The sequence below is a fragment of the Crassostrea angulata genome, chromosome 10 (assembly GCF_025612915.1).
Source record: "Crassostrea angulata isolate pt1a10 chromosome 10, ASM2561291v2, whole genome shotgun sequence".
NCBI lineage: Eukaryota > Metazoa > Mollusca > Bivalvia > Ostreida > Ostreidae > Magallana > Magallana angulata.
The window spans coordinates 46,981,384-47,006,517 of record NC_069120.1 but is presented as its reverse complement, the minus strand read 5'-3'; the positions used below and the strand labels follow the sequence as shown (position 1 = coordinate 47,006,517).

General features: G+C 32.6%; 2 protein-coding genes across 3 annotated transcripts; both read left to right on the top strand.

Annotated features, from left to right (window-relative positions):
* The first annotated feature begins 5,530 nt into the window (after positions 1–5,530).
* Positions 5,531–9,822, top strand: LOC128164626 (uncharacterized). Its single transcript, XM_052828566.1, has 3 exons — positions 5,531–5,856; positions 8,776–8,907; positions 9,117–9,822. The coding sequence occupies exons 1-3, from the start codon at positions 5,646–5,648 to the stop codon at positions 9,758–9,760; spliced, it is 987 nt and encodes a 328-aa protein (XP_052684526.1). The 5' UTR covers positions 5,531–5,645; the 3' UTR covers positions 9,761–9,822.
* An 8,853-nt stretch (positions 9,823–18,675) lies between these two features.
* LOC128167159 (uncharacterized) lies at positions 18,676–20,514 on the top strand. 2 transcript variants are annotated; one of them, XM_052832715.1, is made up of 3 exons: positions 18,676–18,953; positions 19,196–19,327; positions 19,647–20,514. In XM_052832715.1, the coding sequence occupies exons 1-3, from the start codon at positions 18,743–18,745 to the stop codon at positions 20,306–20,308; spliced, it is 1,005 nt and encodes a 334-aa protein (XP_052688675.1). In that variant the 5' UTR covers positions 18,676–18,742; the 3' UTR covers positions 20,309–20,514. The 2 variants fall into 2 exon arrangements, with proteins under 2 accessions (XP_052688675.1, XP_052688676.1); XM_052832716.1 differs by having other exon boundaries at positions 18,677–18,953; positions 19,650–20,514.
* The last annotated feature ends 4,620 nt before the right edge of the window (positions 20,515–25,134 follow it).

The window sequence follows — 25,134 nt, the reverse complement described above, 5'->3', positions numbered from 1 at the left end:
TTGCGGTTACAGGGAGATAACTCACACATTTTCATTGTAACGTAACACCAACTACCTTTTATTTCAGTTATGACGTCAAAATTTATATGACGTCATAATTGATTGCAGTTTTTTTTTTATTTCGCGTAGTTTTTTAGTTTCAATGAAAAAATAAGAGGACACAAGCATATTATCAATTTTCACAAAAACGAAATCCGCATCCTATGGTTTTGAATAGTGTTTTAGATACATCAGATTACACATATTCTAAGATACGTTTTTCCTGAAATCGGTGGACTTGGAAAGGTTTCAAATAAGATGTTTTCGTTTACATAATAGTAGTCCAAAATTAAGACTTTTGTTGCATTTTATTCTTTTTTTAGATAATTCATCAGAAATTAATAAAAGTGAATCATGATATTAATAGTGATATTATTTTCAAACATTTTAAGCATAAATAACCCCATAATAGTTACATATAAAATGTACATATTTTCACGAAATTGTTTACATTTCATCAAAATGAAAATTGGAAATCATGAACTTTGACCTTTTGTAGTTATAAAACGGGACGGGCAAAATTCATTTGAATTTCATGAGAAAAAAGACTTAAATATAGTGAACAAAATGGTATGTAAGTTTGGTACAACCTCTAAAAAATGCAAGCCGCAAACCTTACCTTAAGCTACTTGGTCCAATTGTGTGTAATAATATATAGACACTGTAAAACAATGAATAATAGTCTGCCTTTGCCCGCAGATAGTTAACCAGGACACAACAGTCCATTACTTCGAATTTATTGTGTATGCATTAAATAACTGAAACAAAATCAAAGTATGAATATTACGCTCTCAAGAACAATGTACATGTAAAGACAAAATGCATATAATAATAGTTTGTAATTATAGAGTAGAAAGAAAAAATAACAATTGACAGTATTTAAAATAAGATTCAAAATAATGAATTTTAACACAAATGGGTGTCAATAGAAAAAAGTTACGTACGTCTATGTACTAAAATTAACTATGAGAATAATGGTGTTCCATATTTTTTAGAGAGAATGAGAGATTTACTTATAAGGTGCATTTATATAAAAATACAAAACAGCAAACATAATCAAAGTACTGTATAGTACTGAAAGCCGGGCTCTTTTGAAGTGTCTAACTCTTTATGCATATTGTGTAGTAGACTGAAAAAATCTCTCTCTCTCTCTCTCTCTCTCTCTCTCTCTCTCTCTCTCTCTCTCTCTCTCTCTCTCTCTCTCATGCTTTTTTTAATGTCGGCAAAGCGTCAGAGAGCGACCAAATATTGTAGGCAGCTGTAAACAAAAATATGTCTAGTAGAAAAAAATTCAACAGCTGCTGCCTTGAATTTTGCAACAAGCGTTATAAATTCAATCCCCATTTCTTTAATGCGCAGCAAAGTAGTTCATGGAAATTCATGCGCATTGAATGCGTCCAAAATGCATATTTGTCTTGTTTTTAAAACACACAATTTATAATTAAGAAAACTAAAAAAAGAAAGGCAATTCTCTTGTGATTAAAAAACCAAACAAACAAAAAAACCAACACTTTTGACAAAACGTGGCTCTTTGTTTAACTATGTGGTATAGCGGAAGCTTTAACTTTGACGCTGTTCGGTTTTTTGTTTACATTTGAAGTTGTGCTATTTATAGTAACATTGGCGATTGGCCTGCCTACAGCCAGGACTCTGCTTTCAGCAGATCCTGGCTAAAAATGAATATCTGCTTATGTAATAAAACCCAACAGAACTCTACTTACAATGTGTGGCAGCATACGGATACAAAAAACATGTTGGGTGGACTGAGTGTCCTTGTGTGAGACTCGCAAACAACAAAACAGAAAGTCAACAATAAGGAAAAGTAACTCTTAATTCATATAATGAAAGATAAGTGCAGAAAATACATATGAATATGATACTGGAAGATAACTCTAAATGTATTTAGATAATAATTAAACTTTAAAAAATTAAAAAACAACAATACAAAATGTTTATAAACTCTACAAATATTATCTTAAAGTTTTATATATGACCAATAAAATACCGTAGGTTGTTTCTTGGTCATTTAAGTAATATTTCTAAAATGAAATAATAATCAAATCGTGTTAATAAAAACATTACTGAGAAAAATTCAATAAGACAAAAGTATTTTATTTACACAAAAAAACAACTTGTGAATAAGGTATGTGTAAGATTATAAATTTTTAGACGGGCTCTGCTGAAAGCAGAGTCCTGGCTGTAGGCTGGCAAATCGCCAATGTTACTATAAATAGCACTACTTCAAATGTAAACAAAAAACCGAATAGCGTCAAAGTAAAAGCTTCCGCTATACCAAATAGTTACACAAAGAGCCACGTTTTGTAAAAAGTTTTGGTTTTTTTTTTTTTGTTTGTTTTATTTTTAATTTCGAGAGAATTGTTTATATTTTAGGTTTCTCATAAATTTCGTGTTAAAAAAAACAAGACTATGCATGCATTTTGGACACAGACAATGCGCATAAATTGCCATGAACTACTTTGCTGCGCATTGAAGAAATAGGAATTGAGTTTATAACACTTGTTGCAAAATTAAAGGCAGCAACTGTTGAATTTTTTTCTACTAAACATACATTTTTGTCTATAGCCGCTTACAAAATTTGGTCGCTCTGACACTTTGCCGACATTAAAAGCATGAGAGAGGGAGAGAAAAGAGAGAGATTTTCAGTTTTTATTACACAATATGCATAATGACACATCAAGATAGCCCGGCTTTCAGTACTTTGATTTTTTTAAGTTATTGCATATTAATTCGGAATGAGATCAACAATCCAGCTGGATGAAAGTGCAGAATTTGTCAAGCTGGGAATTTCATACCATATGATAAATTTTGTGAAATCTATAATTGACAAGTAATTATAATTTCATGTCAAGTTGATTTACCTTAATATGTCAATGCATTTCTCAAGCAGTTACTATAGTTATTTCATACCATCTGGCAGCATTTTGTGAAATGTAAAAATAATTTCACGTCAAGTTCATTCACCTAAATATGTCAATTAACGATAGACAAATTTGGCTGTGGTATATTTTTTCCTTTTCTGAAGTTCATAATTGGTAATCATGGACATCAAAAAAGCCTATTACAATGTAATTAGGTTGGGCAATTTTTCGTAAGTATGTCATGGCAAGTTTCGTGTGCATGTAATGAGAACGGTGTTTATCGTGCTATAATTGGAAACTTTGTCCGAGTCGAGCTGATGTTTCCATGTAAACAAAACGCAAATGACATTTTAATTAAAAGTCATTCAAATTGAGGGAAGAAATGAACAAGAAAAAGAAAAAACATTTATTTGATTTTCCAAAGAATAAGAATTACCAGGACACTCGGGTGACCTTTTGCATTTGGTTATCGCCGTCGTCGTCTTTAATTTCTTCTTGAAAACATTGGGTGTTAGTTATTAGGATTTTTTAAAGCTTCTTTGGTTAAGAGAAGAGGAATGTATTTTTAGACTTTGTGCTTTTCTCTTCCCTTATGATTTGGTCCAAAACTGCAAAAAAGGCCAAATAAAATCAATTTTCTCTACTCCCACAGATGTCGGAGTAAACCTAAATTGATGGTTTTAAAACTTTTCACAAATTGTTCCTGGTCTCTTGGTTTAAGTTCTTGGATAGGGTTATTATGGCCATATACTGCATATAGTAAGGAAAAATTACATCTTATCTACTCATAGTTATGTATGATAAGATATTAATTTCCATTTAGATTGTGAAAAGCCATGACATGGAAAAGGGATTAAACTTTCGGTTGGAACGTCATGGCAATATAGTTAAAATATAATGTTCAAATGTATTGATTTCTACATATGTTTAAGTAGACACATATAGATATCATTTGGGAATACTATTTCCCTTATTAAACATATAGTTTTTCATATTTTCACGTTCAAGTAGACACATACCGTTATCTTTAAAACATTCGGGAATACTACTTCATTTATTATACAATATTTCATATTTTCGCGTTTAACAAGTGTGATTGTTTTCGAACATTGTCTTCGGGTTACAGTGTAGACAAGGAATATGAAGTAACATGCAGATCCTGCATTTGATTTGGTTTAAACGTTTGATCAATGACAGGCTATGTTTGGGCTATGATGCCCAGGTAACCATCAGGGGTTAGGTATTCAGGTTACCATCATATGGACTTCGGTACTCATGTGACCATTATGAGCTATGGTACTCGGGTGACCATCATAGGTTATGGTACTCAGATAACCGACAAATATGAACTATGCTACTCATTTGACTATTTGCGGTTGTGATATTCTGGTGACTGATGCTCATTTACTTGACAAATATGCACTATGCTTCTAAGGTGACCATTGTAGGCTTAAAATTGGTTCTCATGTAGCCAATATGGGCGATGCTACTTTTGTGTTTAAAATCCATTGTCTGACGGATATATCGCCTACTGTAGGGATTTAAATTCTAAAGTCTTTGGAAATTCGCTACAATTGATGTTTTGTCTTGTTTTTCATAAAAGCATATGGTGGCAACATTCTAGTAATATGGCACACAAATTTATTGAATTAAAGCCGATTATGAATTACAAATTGTTTCATGAAAATTTACCTATGATCTAGCTAAAACACCTATACATGTTTTCAGTTTAATTTCATGATAATCCGTTGTTCAGTATCCATGTCCTTTAAACAACACCTATTATGTTTACAGGTCTTTTTTAGGACCTCTTCTTTATAAATTTGAAACGATGCAGGTTGGGTAATTCTGGGATAGAGAGCAGACTATAATTGTTATCAAAACACAATTCACACCTATAGGTCCATTGATCTTTAAGGGAACCACCCATCAAGATTTGGCAACAAAACTTCAAAAAACCTATGAAGCAGTAGCTGTTGTCAAACTGGCAATCATTAAAATGCATGAGTTAACAGTTTATACAAATCAAATAACATTGATTTCATTTGTAACATAAACAGATGATTTTTAATCAAACTCAATGTTTGGAAACATTAATTGTTCCAATAAAATAATTAAATTTTTAGGTAAAAGAGATTGAGCATACCATCAAAATTATTTGGTCCCTAACAAATTGATTAATTCAAGTATTAGTGATATTCACATTTGACATAAATTTAGGAACCTCATAATTAGATAGTTAATATGTAAAAACGTTTATATAAAAAACTACATGTAAACATTCTGAAAAAATAAAATGCGTTTAAGTTCCCTTCCTTATTTGATTTTGTATAGTTTAATACTTTTGCACTATTGGAAGTATGACGGACAATGGATTGTGTACAGCTTTCTTATTCATATACACAATTATGAGAGTGTAATTGAAAAGTAATTTCAAGAACATGCCCTTTTGGAAGTAATTAATTAAATTACCATCACAAGTCTTTGAAAAATAGGTCAATTACACATTACTCTCAATAACATCAAAATTTGTAATTACACTCAATTACCATTACAAATTACCATTATCCCATCCCTGCTGCCAACATTTAGGCATGGCTGACACCCAATGTAGTTCAGTGTTGCATGATGTAATTGTGACTACCTACGACTATAAAATATGGCATTTCTACGGACAACAGCACATAGTCAGATTAAAAGCACCCCAAAGTATCTTTCTGTAGAGTCATGGATTATCATTTCAGTTTTTGCGTCTTTTATTGGGTATTCTTTGCTGTTTGTTTGGTGAAATGTTGGCCATTGAACCACGACAATAAAATGGCCACTCCGTCTACAAAAGAAGTCCCTGTATCGGAGCAGATGTTATTCAGGAACTTCATGGACGCGCTCGACAGATTAGATTATGATGAATATTCTGACATTTCATTTCATCCAATCGGTAAATTTTTGTTCGCATTTAGCCCTTTTTAAATGAGTCTTGGGGATTTTCCTATATTTTTTGAAAATATTTTTTTTTCAAAACAGTGTAAAGGGACATGATCACGATTTTGGTCAAAAATTATTTTTCCGATTTTATTATTACAATGCTTTAGAAGGGCATTTTTAATAGGCAACAGAAATTTGAGTGTCATTTTGTTGAGTTACAAGCGAGTTACAGGGCTAGAAATTCTTCACTGTGTAAACAAAGCGTTTATTACATTTTGAACGTTGAAGTAAACATTTCAGTTTTTAACCGGATGTTTTTATTATTATGAACTATTTATCTATGCTTAAAATGAATAAAAAAGATAGAAAAATAAGTTGGAAAAAGATTTTTTACTGGTATATTGAACCTGTGTAAACAAAAAACAGGACACAAGCATTGTTTACATGACAAATAATTGTGAGCCGTGTATCTTGCTTATAACTCTACGAATGACTCTCAAATCTTATTATACCCCCGTTCCGAAGGAGAGGGGGTATACTGTTTTACCCTTGTGTGTCTGTCTGTCCGTCCGTCCGTCCGTCCGTCTGTCTGTCTGTCTCTCTGTCTGTCCGTCCGTAACAAAAATTTCTGTCGCATTTATCTCAGCAACTGTTTATTGCAGATGCTTGAAATTTTTACACAGTGTTTGTTAAGGCATGCCATATCGTGGGATATATTTTTGTACCAATCGGACGTCAACTTCCTGTTAAATGACCACTTTGCTTATTTTTTAACCAAAATTTTCAAGCAAATTTCCGTCAAAGATTTCTCAGCAACTGTTTATCGCAGATGCTTGAAATTTTTACACAGTATTTGTATAGGCATGCTATATTGTGGGATGTATTTTTGTACCAATCGGACGTCAACTTCCTGTTTAATGAGTACTTTGTTTATTTTTAGCCAAAATTTTCAAACAAATTTCCGTCAAAGATTTCTCAGCAACTATTTATCGCAGATGATTGAAATTTTTAACACACTATTTGTTTTGGCATGCCATATTGTGGGATATATTTTTGCATCAATCGGAAGTCAACTTCCTGTTAAATGACGACTTTGTTTATTTTTAGCCAAAATTTTCAAGCAAATTTTCGTCAAAGATTTCTCAGCAGCTATTGATTGCAGATACTTGAAATTTTTGCACAGTGTTTGTTAAGGCATGCAATATTGTGGGATGTATTTTTGTACCAATCGGACGTCAACTTCCTGTTTAATGAGTACTTTGTTTATTTTTAGCCAAAATTTTCAAACAAATTTCCGTCAAAGATTTCTCAGCAACTATTTATCGCAGATGATTGGAATTTTTAACACACTATTTGTTTTGGCATGCCATATTGTGGGATATATTTTTGCATCAGTCGGAAGTCAACTTCCTGTTAAATGACGACTTTGTTTATTTTTAGCCAAAATTTTCAAGCAAATTTTCGTCAAAGATTTCTCAGCAGCTATTGATCGCAGATACTTGAAATTTTTGCACAGTGTTTGTTAAGGCATGCAATATTGTGGGATATATTTTTGTACCAATCGGACGTCAACTTCCTGTTAAATGAGTACTTTGTTTATTTTAGCCAAAATGTTCAAACAAATTTTCCTCAAAGATTTCTCAGCAGCTATTTCACGCAGATGCTTGAAATTTTTAACACACTATTTGTTTAGGCATGCCATATTGTGGGATGTATTTTTGTACCAATCGGATGCCAGCTTTCTGTTAAATGTCGACTTTCCTTATTTTGCATATTCACATCAGAGCGGGGGTATCACTGGTGAGCATTGGCTCACAGATATCTTGTTTGATCATTAGAAATGACGTCTCAACTTACCGCTATGTACAAGATCCATAACAAGTGTGTACCTGAATATTTATCTCAGATTATTCCTAATTCTAGGAGTAACGATTCTGCATATAGAACTAGGAAGATTGAAAATTATAGTTTACCTAGGTGTAGAACAGAATTATTTAAGAAATCATTTGTACCGGACACTATTCATTTGTGGAATACGTTAAGTATAGGGGTAAGAAATGAAACTTCTATACAAAGATTTAAGAGTTCATTATATAAATCTAAAAACATAGCTAATAAAGCTCCCTCTTTTTTTACACATGGTAAGCGCAAGTTAAATATAATATATACCAAGCTAAGACACCATTGCATACTCAATTATGATTTACACAAAATAAATATTATAGAAAGTGGTAATTGTCGGTGTGGATCACCCGAAGATGCCTACCATTTTTTCTTCAAATGCAAAAATTATACTATAGCTAGAAATAATTTTTTTCTTAATCTGCTACAACTAGACAATTTTCATATAATTAATACTCATCTTTTATTATGGGGCGATGAGTCATTATCCCTTGATATTAACAAGCAATTATTCTAATTAGTTCAATTGTATATCAACGAAACTGGTAGATTTGTCTAATATAGTTTATGTACATGTTTCTTATTTTCGTATATATCACTGATAATATATTTTTTTATCTTAAAAACAATTCTATATCATGTAATAACAGTTGTAAGTTTTTGGATAATTTTTCTAGTTCATGGTAAAGACCTAGTAAGTTGTCAGAACTTGTGTCCGAACCATTTGTATATGTATCTTATATATATGTATACAATAAAATATGTTCAAATCAAATCGTTAGAAATGCATTTCTAAAAGCATTGTAAATAATAAAAACATAAAAATAGAATTTGACCAAAAATTGTTACCATGCCGCTTTAAGCAATCGATCCAAGAGGAAGAATATTTATTTTCTCGGTCTCAGTGACTTGAATGGCTCTAATGTTATTTTAAACTTAGATACAAAGTCTTGAACACGTTGTTGCAACATTGCAATCAATATTTAATACAATTTTGAAATACATAATTATTCAGTTTTTCCCGTTATAGAAATCTTAAACGGTGAGTTTGAATTCGATAGCAGCGAACTCCAGGCTGACCATGACGTCACAGGGGTGGATCTTATCATGAAGTTATCTACAAATTACTCCTGTCGGTTTGTCTGGGCGGGAAATGATATCAGTAAGAAATTTGACTTCTTATATTGCCAACAAATGACGTAAAAGTCTCGTTTTCTGGCCGCCATTTCAATGTAAATTGAATTATTGCCATTGTTCTAAAACAAAACAAAATTACATCGCCTATTACATTTACTTTTGCCAAGAAGTGATGTACAAAATTTTCCGTTTATTCTGTAAGAAATCGTAATGTATTATATTTTTTTTTTTTAGAAGTAGAATTACGTGGAAAACGCATCAACAGCTTTGTTCTCTTTGATTTTGATCACCTGTTAGTAATGGAGCGCTCCTCTGAACTGATTAAAATTCGATTGTTGCCATCACTTAACTGTCCCCTTCAAAACCAACCGACAAACTCGTTTTTGGTGATCTACAGGAACTTATCAAAAGGTCCTTTGCTTCAGAATTTACAGGAGTTGAGAATTTCAAGAATTAAACGAGATTCAAATACATTACCTCCGATATTTTCTAAGGACACTTATAAGCGTAAAAATAAAATAAAATCCAGCATCAAAGATCCCGGGTGTCACCTCGTTCCTTGGACCGTGGACTTTACCAGGTTGCAGTGGGATACATTTATCGTTGCTCCGGTTAGGTATGAGGCCAACGCTTGTCAAAGGACAAGTGCCAAATGTTTAGAAACACAAAAATGCAGCTTACCTTCAAAGAAACATTCAAATTATGAATATCTGAGACAGATCTACAGTACAAAACTTGGTGTTTCACCACCTGGGAACAGTTCTTGCAAACCATCTAAATACAGATCACTGACCATGCTGTTAATAGAACCTAAGAAATTCCGTGTAGAATTGAGAACCCTGCCTAACATGCAGGTGGTGGAGTGTGAGTGTGCTTGAATTGACCGGCGTTTTACTAACATAATGTTAAGAGGAAGAAACTCTACTTTACTATGATTTTATGTATGATTTTAAAAAGAAAAATCCACTATTAATCTTACTTTTCCGAGTAAATAGTGTAAAAAAAAACATGCCAAATTTTGTTTTGTTTTTAAAATTATAAAGGATATGTTTGTGAGAAAAGTGCTCAATAATCATTTATTTAGGGGATAAGGAATCATTCTTTGAGTATTTATGAGGTGATATTTTTGGTCGGGGCGTGATCAAATCAAATAAAGTTCGAAAGGCTTTAATCGTGGTCAGGGCGTGACAACTCTGACTATAATCCTCATTATATTTAATGAATGATTCCTTTTTACTTATCTTTAGATAATTTTCAGCAACTTTACCAAAAAGATTCAAATTTTTGATGCTTTAAAATTTATTTTTAAATGACAATACGTCATTAAAATATTTTGCTTTATTGATGAACTGCATTGAACCATTCTTTACAAATTGTATTTGCAAATGCACTGAAAATGTTAAAAAAAAAGTATTCAATTAAATATGCAGAAAAATAAAAAGTGAAAAAAAAAATCGAGAAAATGCAAGCCATGATTTTATTTGAGACTCTGCCATTTTTTATCTACATAGCATCTATTGTGCATATATAGGTCCACCACTTTTATTCATTGAAAGGAAAAAGTAAAAAAAAAACTAGAACGAAATTCACTTTTACAGGATATACAAAATCATCAATCAGTTGAATACTTATATTTGGATGTCGTCGGTCCTGTAACACACCAAGCGGTGCAGACAAATTGAGTGCCGCGCGCTAGGAGTAGGTATAATCTAATGATTATTTTTCAAAAGTATTAAATTGGCTATATAAGATGGAACGACATGTAAGTCAAAATTAATCTCTATTGCTATTTGTGGGAAACATGCTAAATTTTATATCGAATGAATTATTCAGCAGCATAAAAATGCTGTTGCTAAGGAAATATGGTGACTAAAGAAAATCCTTGAAAAGATTTTAATTGTTAAGAACGTCATAGCACCGGCCATTTTGTTTGCTAAAATTCAGTTTCGATCGACCAATCCACACTCTACAAAAGTTACGTTCTTTGGCCACCATCTTTTGAGAAAAACCCATATATTTCTTTCAGTAACATTTGTAGTGAAGAGGTTTGTAACTTTGTCGTTTGACATTAAAGATCCGTTTCTGTTGTGTATTTTGATTCCCCCAGGATGGGGCAAACAACACATCGAAGGAATAAATTAAATTCAAATATATTTTATCACAGGACGCCCAAATATTTGATTGCATAAGGAAGGAGATAATTAGAGTTTCCCCTTTTGACCTTTAGGTTGACTCCACAAAGAAGAAACAACTTTTGCAAAGTGTGTGTTGGACAAATGATATAACATGCATGTTGAGGGCATGTTTGATCATTCTTAATAATTAATTTTGAAGTATCATGTCAAAGTTATGAATAAAATTCATTTTAAAATACCTTTTAAAAATGCAGATTTTTATGATTTTAGCCTTGTAAAGATAGAAGCGGATTTCAATTTTGTTATATATTCTCTTTGTTGCCAAATCACAACAACACACAGTATTAAAATTTAGCCATCAAAGAGATTTTCTGTCTAAAAAAAACTGAAAAATGAAAAAAAAAATGTAATTTTTGATGTGCTGCTTAGCTACCATGTTACTACTGTTCATTTGCCCATGAAACATGTTTTATTATTTAAAATTTCATTATATTTTGTATAGGATAATTTTATTCTGTATAAATGAAAATGTTGCAATCACTACCAATTTATCTCCAAAATAGCTTAAAACAGCAATTTTCCAATCAGTGCTTCTTTTACCATCATGTCCTCATAACTTATTTTACGATCCCCACCGTCTCCCGATCGGTCATTCAACGTCTAAGCTTAGAACCGTTTCAAACAAAACGACGCATTACCTCTTTATCACAAAGTTTATATAAACATGTTTAAAATGCATAGATTTTTAGATATTGAAACAAATACACTTTGCAGAAAAATCTCATTTACATAACAGTGACGCCTTCCATCCACCCTTTAGACATTTATCGCATATCTAAGGCAGTAAATACAGAATGGGGGTGATTTTTATTAACGACAGCTGTAATGCTACTTTTTGGTGGAAACGGTTGTGAGCTAAGGTGTTGATGCACCAATTGGAAGACAAAGAGAATCACAAAATAATTTTACCGATGAGTTTTAAGCAAAAATTTCACCTGATGTGACAGTTCGAAATAAAATCCAAGATGGGTACCTTGTGTATTATTAGATAAAGGGTATTTATTTTTATTATGACAAACATTTATACCAGGTACCTGTGTATTAACACGGTTTATCAACAGTGGCATCTTTGCAAGCCAAAGGTTTCGGTCCAGCATTTCTTATCACAATTGTGTGTCCTGCCTCTATACAAACTTTGCAGATTTGTTGAATTTTTCCATGCTTCAGCTTTAATTCTTCAATATCGGAGGTTGAGGTAGCGGTATTAACCCTGCCAAATTCATCAGAGCAGATGAATGTACTAAGTGAACGGCTTTAGATCATGTAATACCTGTATTTAAACTGTAATAATTCAAAAATTTCAGGACGCAAGAGGGTGACATTTTCATGTCACAATTTCGATGGCGATGTTCTCTCATGAACTCCACTCTACCACAAAAGATTCAAGTTTTCGAATTTTGTCGGGTTGAGGTCTAAACATCGAACTATTGTGGGATGACATAATCTGTCCCTTTTCTTTCAGCAGCCTGCTCTAATAGTGTCAAACAATGACAAGTAGTATTAGTTTTGTCTATCACTAAACAGCAGTTTGTGGGCGCTATTGTTGTTTCATTTAATAAACATAATATTGTTAAGTGTTCGATCTTTTAAAGAAATGGAATTATGGCTTCTGTTCAATTCCACTGTTTTTACTCTTGATTACTCGATTTTTTTGTTATGCATACACGATCTGAAGTGGGATTTAGCATGTAGATTTTGCCCCTATTTCATTTTCACCTTTTTTGTCCTCGTTGACGGTGGGCGAATTTAAGACTTGGTGAATTCCAATGTCCCAAATTATATCTCTTTTGACACCGCTGTATCTTGGAAAATTCAAGACTGGACGAAGCCGTTTGCAAGTGTAGAAGGGAAAAAATAACATGGAAACACACGGTACTTAAAGGGACATGGTCACGATTTTGGTCAAAAATTATTTTTACGATTTTAATGTTTACAATACTTAAGTAAGACATTTTTAAAAAGCAACCAATATTTGACTGTCATTCGTTGAGTTGTAAGCAAGTTACAGAGGTTACAATTATTTGCTCTGTAAACAAAAGCTTTGTTTACAGAGCAAATTTTGTTTGTTAAGGTGAAAATTGCCGTTTTAGACCTAAACTGAATGTGTTAAACATTAAGAGCTGTTTATTTATGCTTAAAATGAGTAAGAAGGTACAAAATCAGCCTTAAAAGATTTTTGTACAGATATATCGAACCTATGTAAACAAAAACAGGGCACGAGCCTTGTTTACATTTCAAAGAATTGTGAGCTATGTGTCTTGCTTATAACTCTACGACTGACTCTCAAATTTCATTTTATTATTAAAAATGCACTCCTAAAGCACTGTAAATAATAAAAACAGAAAATAAAATTTGACCAAAATCGTGACCATGCCCCTTTAAACTGTGGCACTTATTTTAAGGTGCTTTGTCTGCTCAAAGAGAATATTTCAGTGACAATTTTACAGAACCAAGAGAATTATGGAGGCTGGGGACTTGTTCTTTATTCCACAAGATAAATTGATGATTAAAACTTCATCATATTTTGTATAAGATTGTTTATTCTGTATAGCTGAAACTGCTTCAATCACCTATAATTTGTCTCCAAAATAGCTTAAAACAGTACTGTTTCAATCTTTTGCTTCTATTACGATCCGGTCTCATAGCAATCATGTAAGGTTTTCTTCCATCTTTCCTCATCAAAGTGTATCAAAATACGAAATATATGGAAAAAAATATATATGGAAAAAAAATCGATGACAATGCTTGGTCACAAGATTTTGAAATTTACATAAAAATGATTTTTAAAAGATGTACACCAAAGTATTTTGCGGATTGAATGTAACGATATTGATTGACGTTTTGACTTGCCAAATGAAAATTCCAATGATATGTTTATTAAATAAAAAATCTTTGGAATTTTTTTTTTTGCAAATTTCTAATCAAAAAGTGTCGCGTTATACAAACTGACAAATGATAATATAAGCAGTCACATAACTAATTCTATACATAGCTGCTACATTCTAAGATACTGTGTTTTTTTTAAATCAAATTTATTATCTAACTTTACCTGGGAAATAAATAATGTTTTAACATTTAGAACTTTATACTGAGGATATAGGTGTAACTGGTTCTTATAATAATTTATCGTAATTAATACTAAATATGCTTGCATGCACATTTGTGTCTAGTTTCATTAATCAACTTTGGGAAACGATTTTGTCTATTCCCTATAAAATCAAAAATATGCCAGTACTAAAAGCATGTATTTGACCACACGTCTGTTATAATTCCCTCCTGTGATTATAACAGGTTACACCTACAGTATGGATAATCTGAGGAGAGAGGTCTAAGGCAGAGTTAACGTTCTCCTGTTACAAGTTCGAAGACGACGAACTTTGAACTTCTAGTGAATGAACGCCATTCATAAAGAGAACCATTCAAGGGGCAGATTATTCCAATTATGTCAGTGATGAACCAATTTTAACAACAGGACATTGTTTGAGTGTCATATTTGTACACTGTCTATCAGCAGACTGTTCTTTGAGTGTCAAACATCTAGGTGACCATGATGCTGTAGTTTGCCACAAGGTGAGAGGCTATGTTCTACATTTTTGCTTACATGTACATGCAGGTTTAAATGTTTTTATGTATCTCTTTGCATTATAGTATTATCACATGTACACTGTACCAGTAAACATTTTCTGATTGTTCCTTGGTTGTACAAAAAACCAAATGATGTATAGTTGCTTTGTGATTGTATGAGAGTAATTAGTTGCTTATGAAAACTATATTGTACCTTCAAATTGGTATTCAGTAAGGAATAAGGAATCATTTTTTGAGTATTATGAGGTGACAATTTCGGTCGGGGCGTGATCAAATCCAATAAAGCCCGAAGGGCTTTATGATAGATTTGATCACGCCCCGACCAAAATTATCACTTCATAATATTCAAAGAATGATTCCTTATTACTTATATTTATATAATTTTAAGCCATCGTAAGATTAAATATCTAAATATAAATAAGCAAACCCCGCTGGCGCCTCAATTTTGCGTCATTTGTATTATTGGTTATATAGTACAAAATTGATACGTAGTGTTATCACAGGCAAAGACACTGGAAAATGTAAATATATCATTTTCATATCATTTAAAAACAAAAAATCTTACAAAGTTACAAAAAAATTATAATTTTTTGAAACATTATTACAAGTTATCTATATGACAAAACATGTTCAAACTTTAACAAAAGTTGGTGTTATTTGCCTGAGCAAATGTAATGTAATATGTAAATGTAATATTATTATGTATATAAACATTATTTTTCATAAGGATATTAATAAACATGGAACCTAAACAAGGAATTGTGTTTTAAGTGATGTGTACAGTACTTTTTAACATTTTCACAGCATGTATGATTTTCTAATTATCTCTGGTAGAAGTGCTTTTATGCTACTTGGTCAAATTGTATGTAATATTCTATAGATATGTAAAACAATAAATAATATAGTTTTATATATGACAAATAAAAAACCGTACTTTGTAGTTTCTTTGTCATTAAAGTAATAGATTTAACAAAATGATAGTCAAATTATGTTAACAAAAACATTACTGAGAAATACTTTTTAAAACTAAGTATTGCGTTTATCAAAAAAACTTGCAATTAAGGTATGTGAAAGGTAATCAGAGGTTTTTTTTTTAGTTTTTACATTTAAACATTGCATAATAATTCTGAATGAGATCAACCACCCAACTGGGTGAAAGTGAAGAATTTGTCAAGCTTATGGTAAAATTTTGTGAAATGTAATAATAATTTCACGTCAAGTACATTCACTTAAATATTTCCACGCAAACTATATTCATACTATTTTTACAAGAGGCAAAGTCGGCTGTGGTATATTCTGTCCTTTTCCGATGTTCATAATTAGGTCGGACAATTTTTCGTAAGTATGTCAAGGCAGGTTTCATGGCATGGAATGAGAGCAGTGTTTGTTTTGCTTTATTTGAAAACTTTGTCCGAATCGACCTGCTGTGACCTTGTGGTTTTTCCATGTAAACAAATCGCAAATGACATTTTGTAAAATTCAGTAAAACTGAAGGAAGAAATGAACTTAATGAATTAACATTCATTTAATTTTCCAAAGAATAAGAATTACCAGGTCACTCAGGTGACTTTTTGCCTTTGGTCATCGCCGTCGTCGTTCAACGTCAGTTTACAATTTTACATATTTAAGGAGGCCGATTTGGGGTTTTTTGCGGAAAAACTACAATAGCATAACTCTTTATTTTTTAACCATATGTAATTTAAACCAACTCTAGTTTATTTGCGAAGGTTCATGAAAATCGACCGTCTGGTTCTTTTTAGGGACCATCTCAAAATAGAGGTACATTTACTTTAGGAATATATAGGAAACTGTCATTTTCCGCACATCAAAGCAGTTTTTGAAAAATACTACAATAGCTTTTTTTCTCAAATTGTCATATATGATTAGTAATATCATTTCCTACCTTATATGTAAAAAACACAAAATTCTACCGTCTGGTTTTTAGTGGGGGTCATCTCAAAATATTAAAATGTACCAAATTTTGCTATATATTTGTATCATCACGAATGATGATTGGTATAATGAATTCATTCCAAAAATGAGGAAAATGTCCTCGAGGATAGCATCATTCTGTATAGATAATTTCAACAGCGTACAATTTTTACTTTTTCTTTTATGTTATGTCTTATAACGTACTCCTACAAAGCTTCAACTCATCATAACGTCATAAAAGCGCAATGGCAATGCTCCCCTACCGCACAACGTAAAAATCGTGTTAAAAATAAAAATTTCCTTTAACAATCTAAGTATTTTTATCTGTATTTATTTATTGTGTTCAATTTTATATATGATATCGAAAAAAATTCATAAGAAGTATAAATCGACTGTATTATATTAGAATGCGCAAAAACATGCGCAATGCAAACTAAAGTCGGCCTCCTTAATATCTCCTTTGAAACATTTAATGCTTGTAATTGGCATTTTTATTTTAAGCTTCTTTGGTTAGGTGATGAGGAGTGTAAATTAGACTTTGTGCTTTTCTCTTCCCTTATGATTGGCGCCAAAGCCGCCAAATAAAAAATGTTCTTTTCTCCCACTGATTTCGGAATAAAACTAAGTGGATGGGTTTAAAGCATTAACAAATACCTTGTCTCTTGATAAGGGGTTTAATTTTTAGGATGGGCTATTATGGCCGTATTCTGCATATAGTAAGAAATTTTTAAATTTTTTAATCTTATCTCTCTATGACGACAAAAAAAAAACTAGATCTCGTTACGAGTAACAAATAGGTCTTCCGTCCGATTTGTTTTATACGATACAATGAAATATCGATACTCTCTGCCAAATCTAAGATCCCTGTGAAACTAGATATTTTTTATCCCGAGACTGAAAACGGACGAACGAAAGTGATTAATGGAAAAAAGCTAGTAGTTCTTGTACATTTGCCTCGTGTACATCACTGTTTATTATGCTAGATGAAACACCTAAGAATATCTGTTAGACTTGTTAAAAACGTGGATTGTTTGAACCCTTCTGGTGAGCACCGGAAGTGACGGTTGACAAAATTAAACCCGTTGAACACATCTTCAATCAATTGTCTATCATTCATAAAAGTTTCATGTCTCAATCACTTACAGTGACTAAAATCTCGGATATCAAATTTATAAAATGGATAGCTACTTAAGATATTTGATGTAACTCACTGGAAGTAGAATTAGATTGCTTATTTAACATTGCATAGTTAAAATATATCAGATCGTGTACTGATATATTCATTCCATGTAAAATATATCTAAAAAAAGGGGGAAAAAAACATTTTTAAGTGGTTTTAGTGACGACCGGAAGTGACGACGAATCAATCAAAATAAGGTAAACACAGATACATACTTTAGTCTATCATCATAAAGTTTTGTTGTTCAAGTCGTCACAGTAATTGAGGTCTCGTGGAGTCATTTTTTTTTATTTTTTTATTTTTGTGTCTCTTGACAAGGAAGTGGACAAACGGAAATTCTCAGTGAAAATAAAAGTTAGTATTTCATGAACAGAAGACAACTGTACTTTATTGTTTATCAATTTTACTAAAATTGTCAAAGAAATAGTTAAATTTTCAAAAAGCTTTGAACCCTTCCGGTGAGGACCGGAAGTGACGGTCGACATAATGAAAGTGGTTTTTATGCATTTTCTATCAAATGTTTATCATCTTTCTTAGTCTGGTGTATTGATCGCTTGACTTTCTGACATCTTGTAGGTAAAACAGCTAATTAAAAAAGGCTATCTGAGATATTTGAGATATCTCACCGGAAGTTGATTTTTTTTATTTATTAAACATTGGATAGATGACATATTTAAGGAAAAATACTTATACTTTACTTCAATATGAAATAAAATTAATGCAAAAAAAATCGTTTTAAAGGTATATTTGGGTTTTTTTTTTCTATATAGCATATGTGGCAACATTCTTCTAATATGGCACAGAAATGAGCTGCCAACCGATAGGCGACGACTGGCACGCAATGTAGTTCAGTGTTGCATGATGTGATTGTGACCCCATATGATTATATAATATGAAATTGCTGGGGACAATGGCACACAGTCTGATTAAAAGCATATACAATTATCACGCATCTTTTTTGCAGAATCATGGATTTTCAATTCAGTTTTTGCGTCTTTTATTGGACATTCTTTGTTTTTTGTTTAATGAGATGTGGACCACTGAATCAAGAGAATGAAATGGTCACCCCGTCTACGAAAAACATCCCTGTATCAGAGCAGAAATTACTCAGGAATTTTATGGACGCGCTCGACAGATTAGACCATGATAAATATTCCGACATTTCATTTCATTCTATAGGTAAGTTTTATGTTCGCCTACAGCTACCTACAAATGAGATTTCTTTCAGATTTTCAAAGATATCTTTTTAAATGCAGTTTAAGCAAACGACTCTATTTCTCGGTTACAATGACTTGATTGGTATTTTTATAATGTTATTTCGAAAACTGAGAAATGATGACTTGTTCACATTGCTGCAACATTACAATCGCTTTTTGTGCGATTTTGAAATAAGCTCAATTCAGTTGTTTCTCCCTTTATAGAAAACGTGAATGGTGAGTACGAATTCGACATCAGCGAACTTCTGGCTGACCATGACGTCACAGGGGTGGATCTCATCTGGACAACATCTATATATAACTCCTGTCGGTTCTTATGGGCGGGGAATGACATCAGTAAGAATTTGACTTCTTATATTGCCAATAAATGACGTAAAATTCATATCTGGACGCCTTCCCTTTGTTAATTGAATTATTGCACAGCCACTTTAAGTTATAGTAAATATATTGTATGTGCATGCATAGTAAATGCCATTTTTATACATGCACATACAATATGTATACAATAAGTTCCAGCAGCCGTAGATTATTCTTTTGATTCTAAAACAAAACAAAACTGCATCGCCTATCAGATCTACTATTGCCAAGAAATGGTATATGACATTTTCCACTTATTCTCTAAGGAATGGTAATGTATTATTTTTATTTTTTTAAGTAGGATTACATGGAAGACGCATTAACAGCTTTGTTTTCTTTGATTTTAATCACCTGTTCGCAATGGAGCGCTCCTCTAAACTGATTAAAATTCGATTGTTGCCAACACCGAATTGCCCCCTTCAAAACAAACCGACAAACTCGTTTTTGGTGATCTACAGAAACTTATCGAAAGGTCCTGTGCTTCAAAAATTACAGGAGTTGAGGATTTCAAGAATTAAACGAGATTCAAAATCTTTACAGCCATTAGGCACAAAGTACATTAATAAGCTAAAAAGGGAGGTAAAATCCAACACAAAAGATCCCGGGTGTCACCTCGTTCCCTGGACCGTGGATTTTATCCGGTTGCAGTGGGATACATTTATCGTTGCTCCGGTGATATATGAGGCCAACGCTTGTCAAAGGACCCGTGCTCAATGTAAACAAACAGAAACATACTGCTTACATTCTAGATCAAAGAAACCATCGAATTATGAAGTTCTGAGACATATTTACAGTACACAACTTGGCGTTTCACCTCCTGGAAACAGTTCTTGCAAACCATCTAAATACGGATCACTGACCATGATGTTATATGACAGAGACCGTGACCTTTATGAAATAAGAATCGTGCCAAACATGCGTGTCTTGGAGTGTGAGTGTTCTACATGTAGCTTGGGTTGATTCTTGCTGTTATAGTGTTAAGTGGAAGAGGACCTTAAATTAATCATTTTACCATGATTTCATGTCTGTTTCTGAAAAAGGAAAATCCACCCTGTTCCTTTTCATAGTAAATAGTGAAAAAAGTAAAATAAAAAAAAACATGCAAACTTTTGTTTTGTTTGTAAAACTGTATAAAGGGATTGTATAAATTGTCTGAAAAACGCTCAGCAATGTCCTTTATTTTAAAAATAAGAAATCATATTTTGGGTATTATGAGGTAATACTTTTGCCGGGGCGCGATAAAATCCAATTAAGCCTAAATCGAAGGGCTACTAAGTCGGGAGTGTCAAATTCAATAAAAGCCCCTAGGGCTTCTTGATAAGTTTGCTTACGCACCGACTAAAAATATCACCCCATACAAAAATGTGCCGGGGCGCGATAAAATCCAATTAAGCCTAAATCGAAGGGCTACTAAGTCGGGAGTGTCAAATTCAATAAAAGCCCCTAGGGCTTCTTGATAAGTTTGCTTACGCACCGACTAAAAATATCACCCCATACAAAAATGTGCAAAAATGATTCTTTATTACTTTTGTTTAGGTAATTTTCAGCAACTGTATCTATAAATATCCAGCTAGATGTATTGATATTTTAACGTAACATGTATTTTCTTTTCGAATAATTATGACATTTGCACATGCGCCCCAACAGTACGCACGTCATTTGTGTTAGGTAGTAATGAACTGTATTGAACCATGTTTTACAAATTTGATTCGTATTGTTATCACAGACGAAGACACTGGAACATGTAAATAATAAACAATCTTGCTGTTTTGATTAAGCTATACCCGAGAAGTTAAACTGTACTTCTAGGGTAGCTAAATCATCGTTTTGATCGATAAAAAACAATATTCTTTTTATTGTATTTTTTTGCGATGAATTGATACAACAATATCAAATTGAATTTTTTCAAGCGAAGATTTTAGTTTGAAGCCATATCCAAACGTTCTTTGAACGATCTATTTTGGCCCAATATAGAGAAAATCAAAACCTCCTTGGTCACGGGCAGGTGAATATAACTTTTTAATTTTTGCTAGATTACTCGATATCAGCAAATCATAGAGCTAGAAATTAATCAATCATATGTCTTGATAAAACTTAGTATTCTATACGATATGAAGAAAATCAAAGTACTGAGAGTACTGAAAACAAGCATTGCAAATTAAATGTTTATACAGACAAAAAGTTTTTCTATCGTCATTTTCAAAGTTTTATGAAATTAATAGAAAAATTGTTACACTGTAATATATCAGTAATCTTCACTTATTCTTTGTAATAGATATAACTTACAAATACATTGGAATCCACTTACAAATCTCGTCGAATTTTATCTATACATGTACTACTATATTAAAAAAATAGACTCGAATTTTTGGGCTTTAATACCGAGAAATTGGAAGAGTACTGTCTTTTGGTTTATATTTTAGACATCATTGTTACTTGAAAATTACCAATTTGTTTTTATTTTTTCTTAATCAAGCTTTGCTGATTAATAATCAACGAAAATTTCTTTAGAGATTCCGGAAATCATCTGGATCTTTTGGATTTTACAATCTTACACTGACGCTAAATCACGGAAAGCCCTTTAGTACATGTTTCCACAATATCATATTTGCATGGATAAACTCAGAAACGATATCACAAATACGTGTAAATTTTCATTGAAAATTTGTCATATTCTGTTCATCAATGGAAATACGGGAGATAACTCTAACTCTGTGCATTTAATATGAAAAATCCCGAGAGTTCCGAATATCAACATAGTGTTTATATTCGAAGCGAGTAAAAATGTCGGTGAAAAAGTGTTGAATTCTTCATTTATATGAATTAAGTTTTTAGATGAGAGGTATTTACAGCTTCAAAATGGTTTGTTATGAATAATTTGACTGTTATTTTCAATGCAGCTGCTTTAATTTTCTCTTAAATCGTTTTGGAGCCATTATACAATATTTTGCAACATTACGGGTATATGTGATGCATTTTAGCTGTCGTGAAGGCCTGTCCCGAGATACAGTTAGATAATATCTAACTAAGCAGAGTGTAGTGAAATTAGTAGCATTAAGCTTGGTTATATAAATGTCAACAATACGGTCTGTCGATGAATCTGTTTCGTAAATGTCCGATATCATATCAATGTCAACCCGTGTTCGCACGGGTCAAAGTCTAGTACAGCAAACTACATTGAAGCGTGTAACAGGGGCTTACTCCAGAAAAGTTTCTACGTAATGTTTTGACTGACCTTTGTCCAATCAGATCGCAGCTGGGTGGAGTTGAGACATTACCGCTCGTGACTTAACGAGAGAGAGAGAGACAGAGAGAGAGAATTAGAATTTAGTATTTTTAAAACTTCAGTTAATCGACTGATCTATGTCTTTGAAAGTCAAGCTCATTTTTGTGAATTTGTCTGATAAATGTAGTTTCACGATTTGTGAAACTATAAATGACAGCTCTTAACTATAGTTTACGATTGTAAATTATAATATAACAAATGTGAATCTCTATTTATCAGCAAAATCTATTGTTAACGTTTTTTACAGATAGATAAACTATGATTATCATTTGTAAACTATAGTTTACATTCGTGAAATATAGTTTCCCAGATGTAAACTATAGTTAACGGATCGTTAAATATAGTTTTGGATCCGTAAACTATAGTTAACAGCTAATAAAGCTAGTATATAGACTGTGAAACTATGTTTAGCTAATTTTTGTGAATTTGGCGTGCCATAAAATACTGCATTCAATGTATTTGCTTTACCGAATTTAATTTAGATTTTGAAATCCAATTCAGGGTTTTTCCTTTGTTTACATTACACAACTGGTCAATGTATTTTGTCAATATCTATCTATGAGAAAGGAGAAAAATGTACTTAACAGTAAAAAAAAGGTAAAAGTCTATTTGGCTTCCCCCATTATAAAATGAATGATTTTGTTTACGAGGTGATAACTCTAACCTTTCATGATAGTTACTTGCCTGTACCACGCGTGTCACGTAACATTAAGTTTGGTACGCGTGTTCAATATTTTTTCTAAAACATCAATAATTTGACGATAAACAAAGTAACGTGATATTAAAACGAGACTTGTTTGATCTTCTTAATTTCTTCATAATTATGCATTTCGGCTATTTTAAAATGCCATCGATATTCTTTGGGTCTTTGCTGCCAAAATGTCCCGGTCTAGCATTTCTGATCACAGTTGTCCACCCTGCTTGTAACAAACCACGCAAATTGGTCAAACCAATTCCGGCTTCCTCTTTAATTCGTTAATTTCAGGGGTCTAGGTTGGCTCAATGTCTCCACATAACAGATCTGTTAGTGTGTTATTCGCATAAAATTCTACAGAGCAGGTGTTTGTACTGGATGTACTGCTTGATCACGTGTTATTTATTTCCAAAAGAATCGAAACACCTGTATGTACATTATTATAGTTGACAATTTCAGGACGGAACATGTCACAATTTCGGCGATGTTCTCTCGTGAACTCCACTCTACCACAAAAACATACAAAGGAGCCGAGTATTCTAATTTCGTCAGGCTTGGATCTATACTTGACATTTTTAAAAACAATTGCGGGGTGTCATAATTTGTCCCTTTTCTTTCAGCAGCCTGCCCTAATAGTGTCAAACATTCGATATGCAGTATTATTTTGTCTATCACCAATTGGCAAACTTTATGCGCCCCATTGTTGTTTCATTTCAAACAAATTTACTCTCCGCGCAAATTCAGTACTCAAACTTTTGGCCTAAGATTAGGAATTTTTTACCGTACATACTCTTTTTAGCTAAGTGTTGGTTTTGTAACAGTGCCAATTTCAGTTTATCATTATAACAAATGCATTAATATTGTTATATATCAAAAAACCTGATTTTCTAATTCTATTTAATTTTGTAATCAACACTGTTAAAGGAACTTCGAAATACGGCAATTTAAATTCGAAATGGGTTCATTTTTGGGGGTTTTTATGTATATTAGTTTCGATCGCTCCTCTACTGCCACTGAGGTATATATACCGGTTGAGAAAGTAACGGTCGGTTGCTTTCCGATCGAGGCATTCACGTTGCACGGACTTCTAAATGCATGAACTACACATTGTAGTAAAATGTAGTAATAAAGAATTAAGAAAACAACAATCAATGAAATACAAAATATATTTATTCTTTGAAAGGATGTCCAAGGTATTCGTATTATTTTGCCAGACAGTGCTGCCTTACTTCGCATATGCATGCACATCGAACGCGTGTTTCGTTCAAACAGAGTGCATAACTTCTGCATCTTCTTGGAAACCCCGGCGACACTACATCCAACACAGTATCTAATAAATGATAGTAAATCCAAGAAAATAACAACGTTTCCATCCGTTCCTACAAAAACGCACCGTTTCTAAAATCCATCCGATAATTTACATTGCTCGATCTGCCACAGTGTGTGGTTTGCGCATGTGCGATGTTATAACAAACACAGGAAAATGGTCTACAATTATCGAGGAATTTTTAAAGTATCTGCGCCTGGATTTCAGTCTGTCTTGTTTCGTCGTTTATTGGATATATATATCTTGCCAGTGCAGTGGTTGTCATATAATTTTTGTTCAAAACGCGTTTTTACAAGTCTTCTCGTCCAAGGTAACGTGTTCGGGTGAATGAAATTCCTGAATGCGATGAAGCATGAATAGTGCTCTCGGCCTTATAAAGGGGGTGTGTAGCGATACAATATAAATCGACACTTAAAGCTGACATGAATTCATAAATACGCATTATTTCCCTTTTATCTCCGACTACCGCCATATTAGTT

Coding starts and splice junctions, on each gene's coding strand:
- LOC128164626 (XM_052828566.1), top strand. CDS start 5,646: ATGGATTATCATTTCAGTTTTTGCGTCTTTTATTGGGTATTCTTTGCT. Junction 5,857..8,775: donor CATTTCATTTCATCCAATCG/GTAAATTTTTGT, acceptor TTCCCGTTATAG/AAATCTTAAACGGTGAGTTT. Junction 8,908..9,116: donor CTGGGCGGGAAATGATATCA/GTAAGAAATTTG, acceptor TTTTTTTTTTAG/AAGTAGAATTACGTGGAAAA.
- LOC128167159 (XM_052832715.1), top strand. CDS start 18,743: ATGGATTTTCAATTCAGTTTTTGCGTCTTTTATTGGACATTCTTTGTT. Junction 18,954..19,195: donor CATTTCATTTCATTCTATAG/GTAAGTTTTATG, acceptor CTCCCTTTATAG/AAAACGTGAATGGTGAGTAC. Junction 19,328..19,646: donor ATGGGCGGGGAATGACATCA/GTAAGAATTTGA, acceptor TATTTTTTTAAG/TAGGATTACATGGAAGACGC.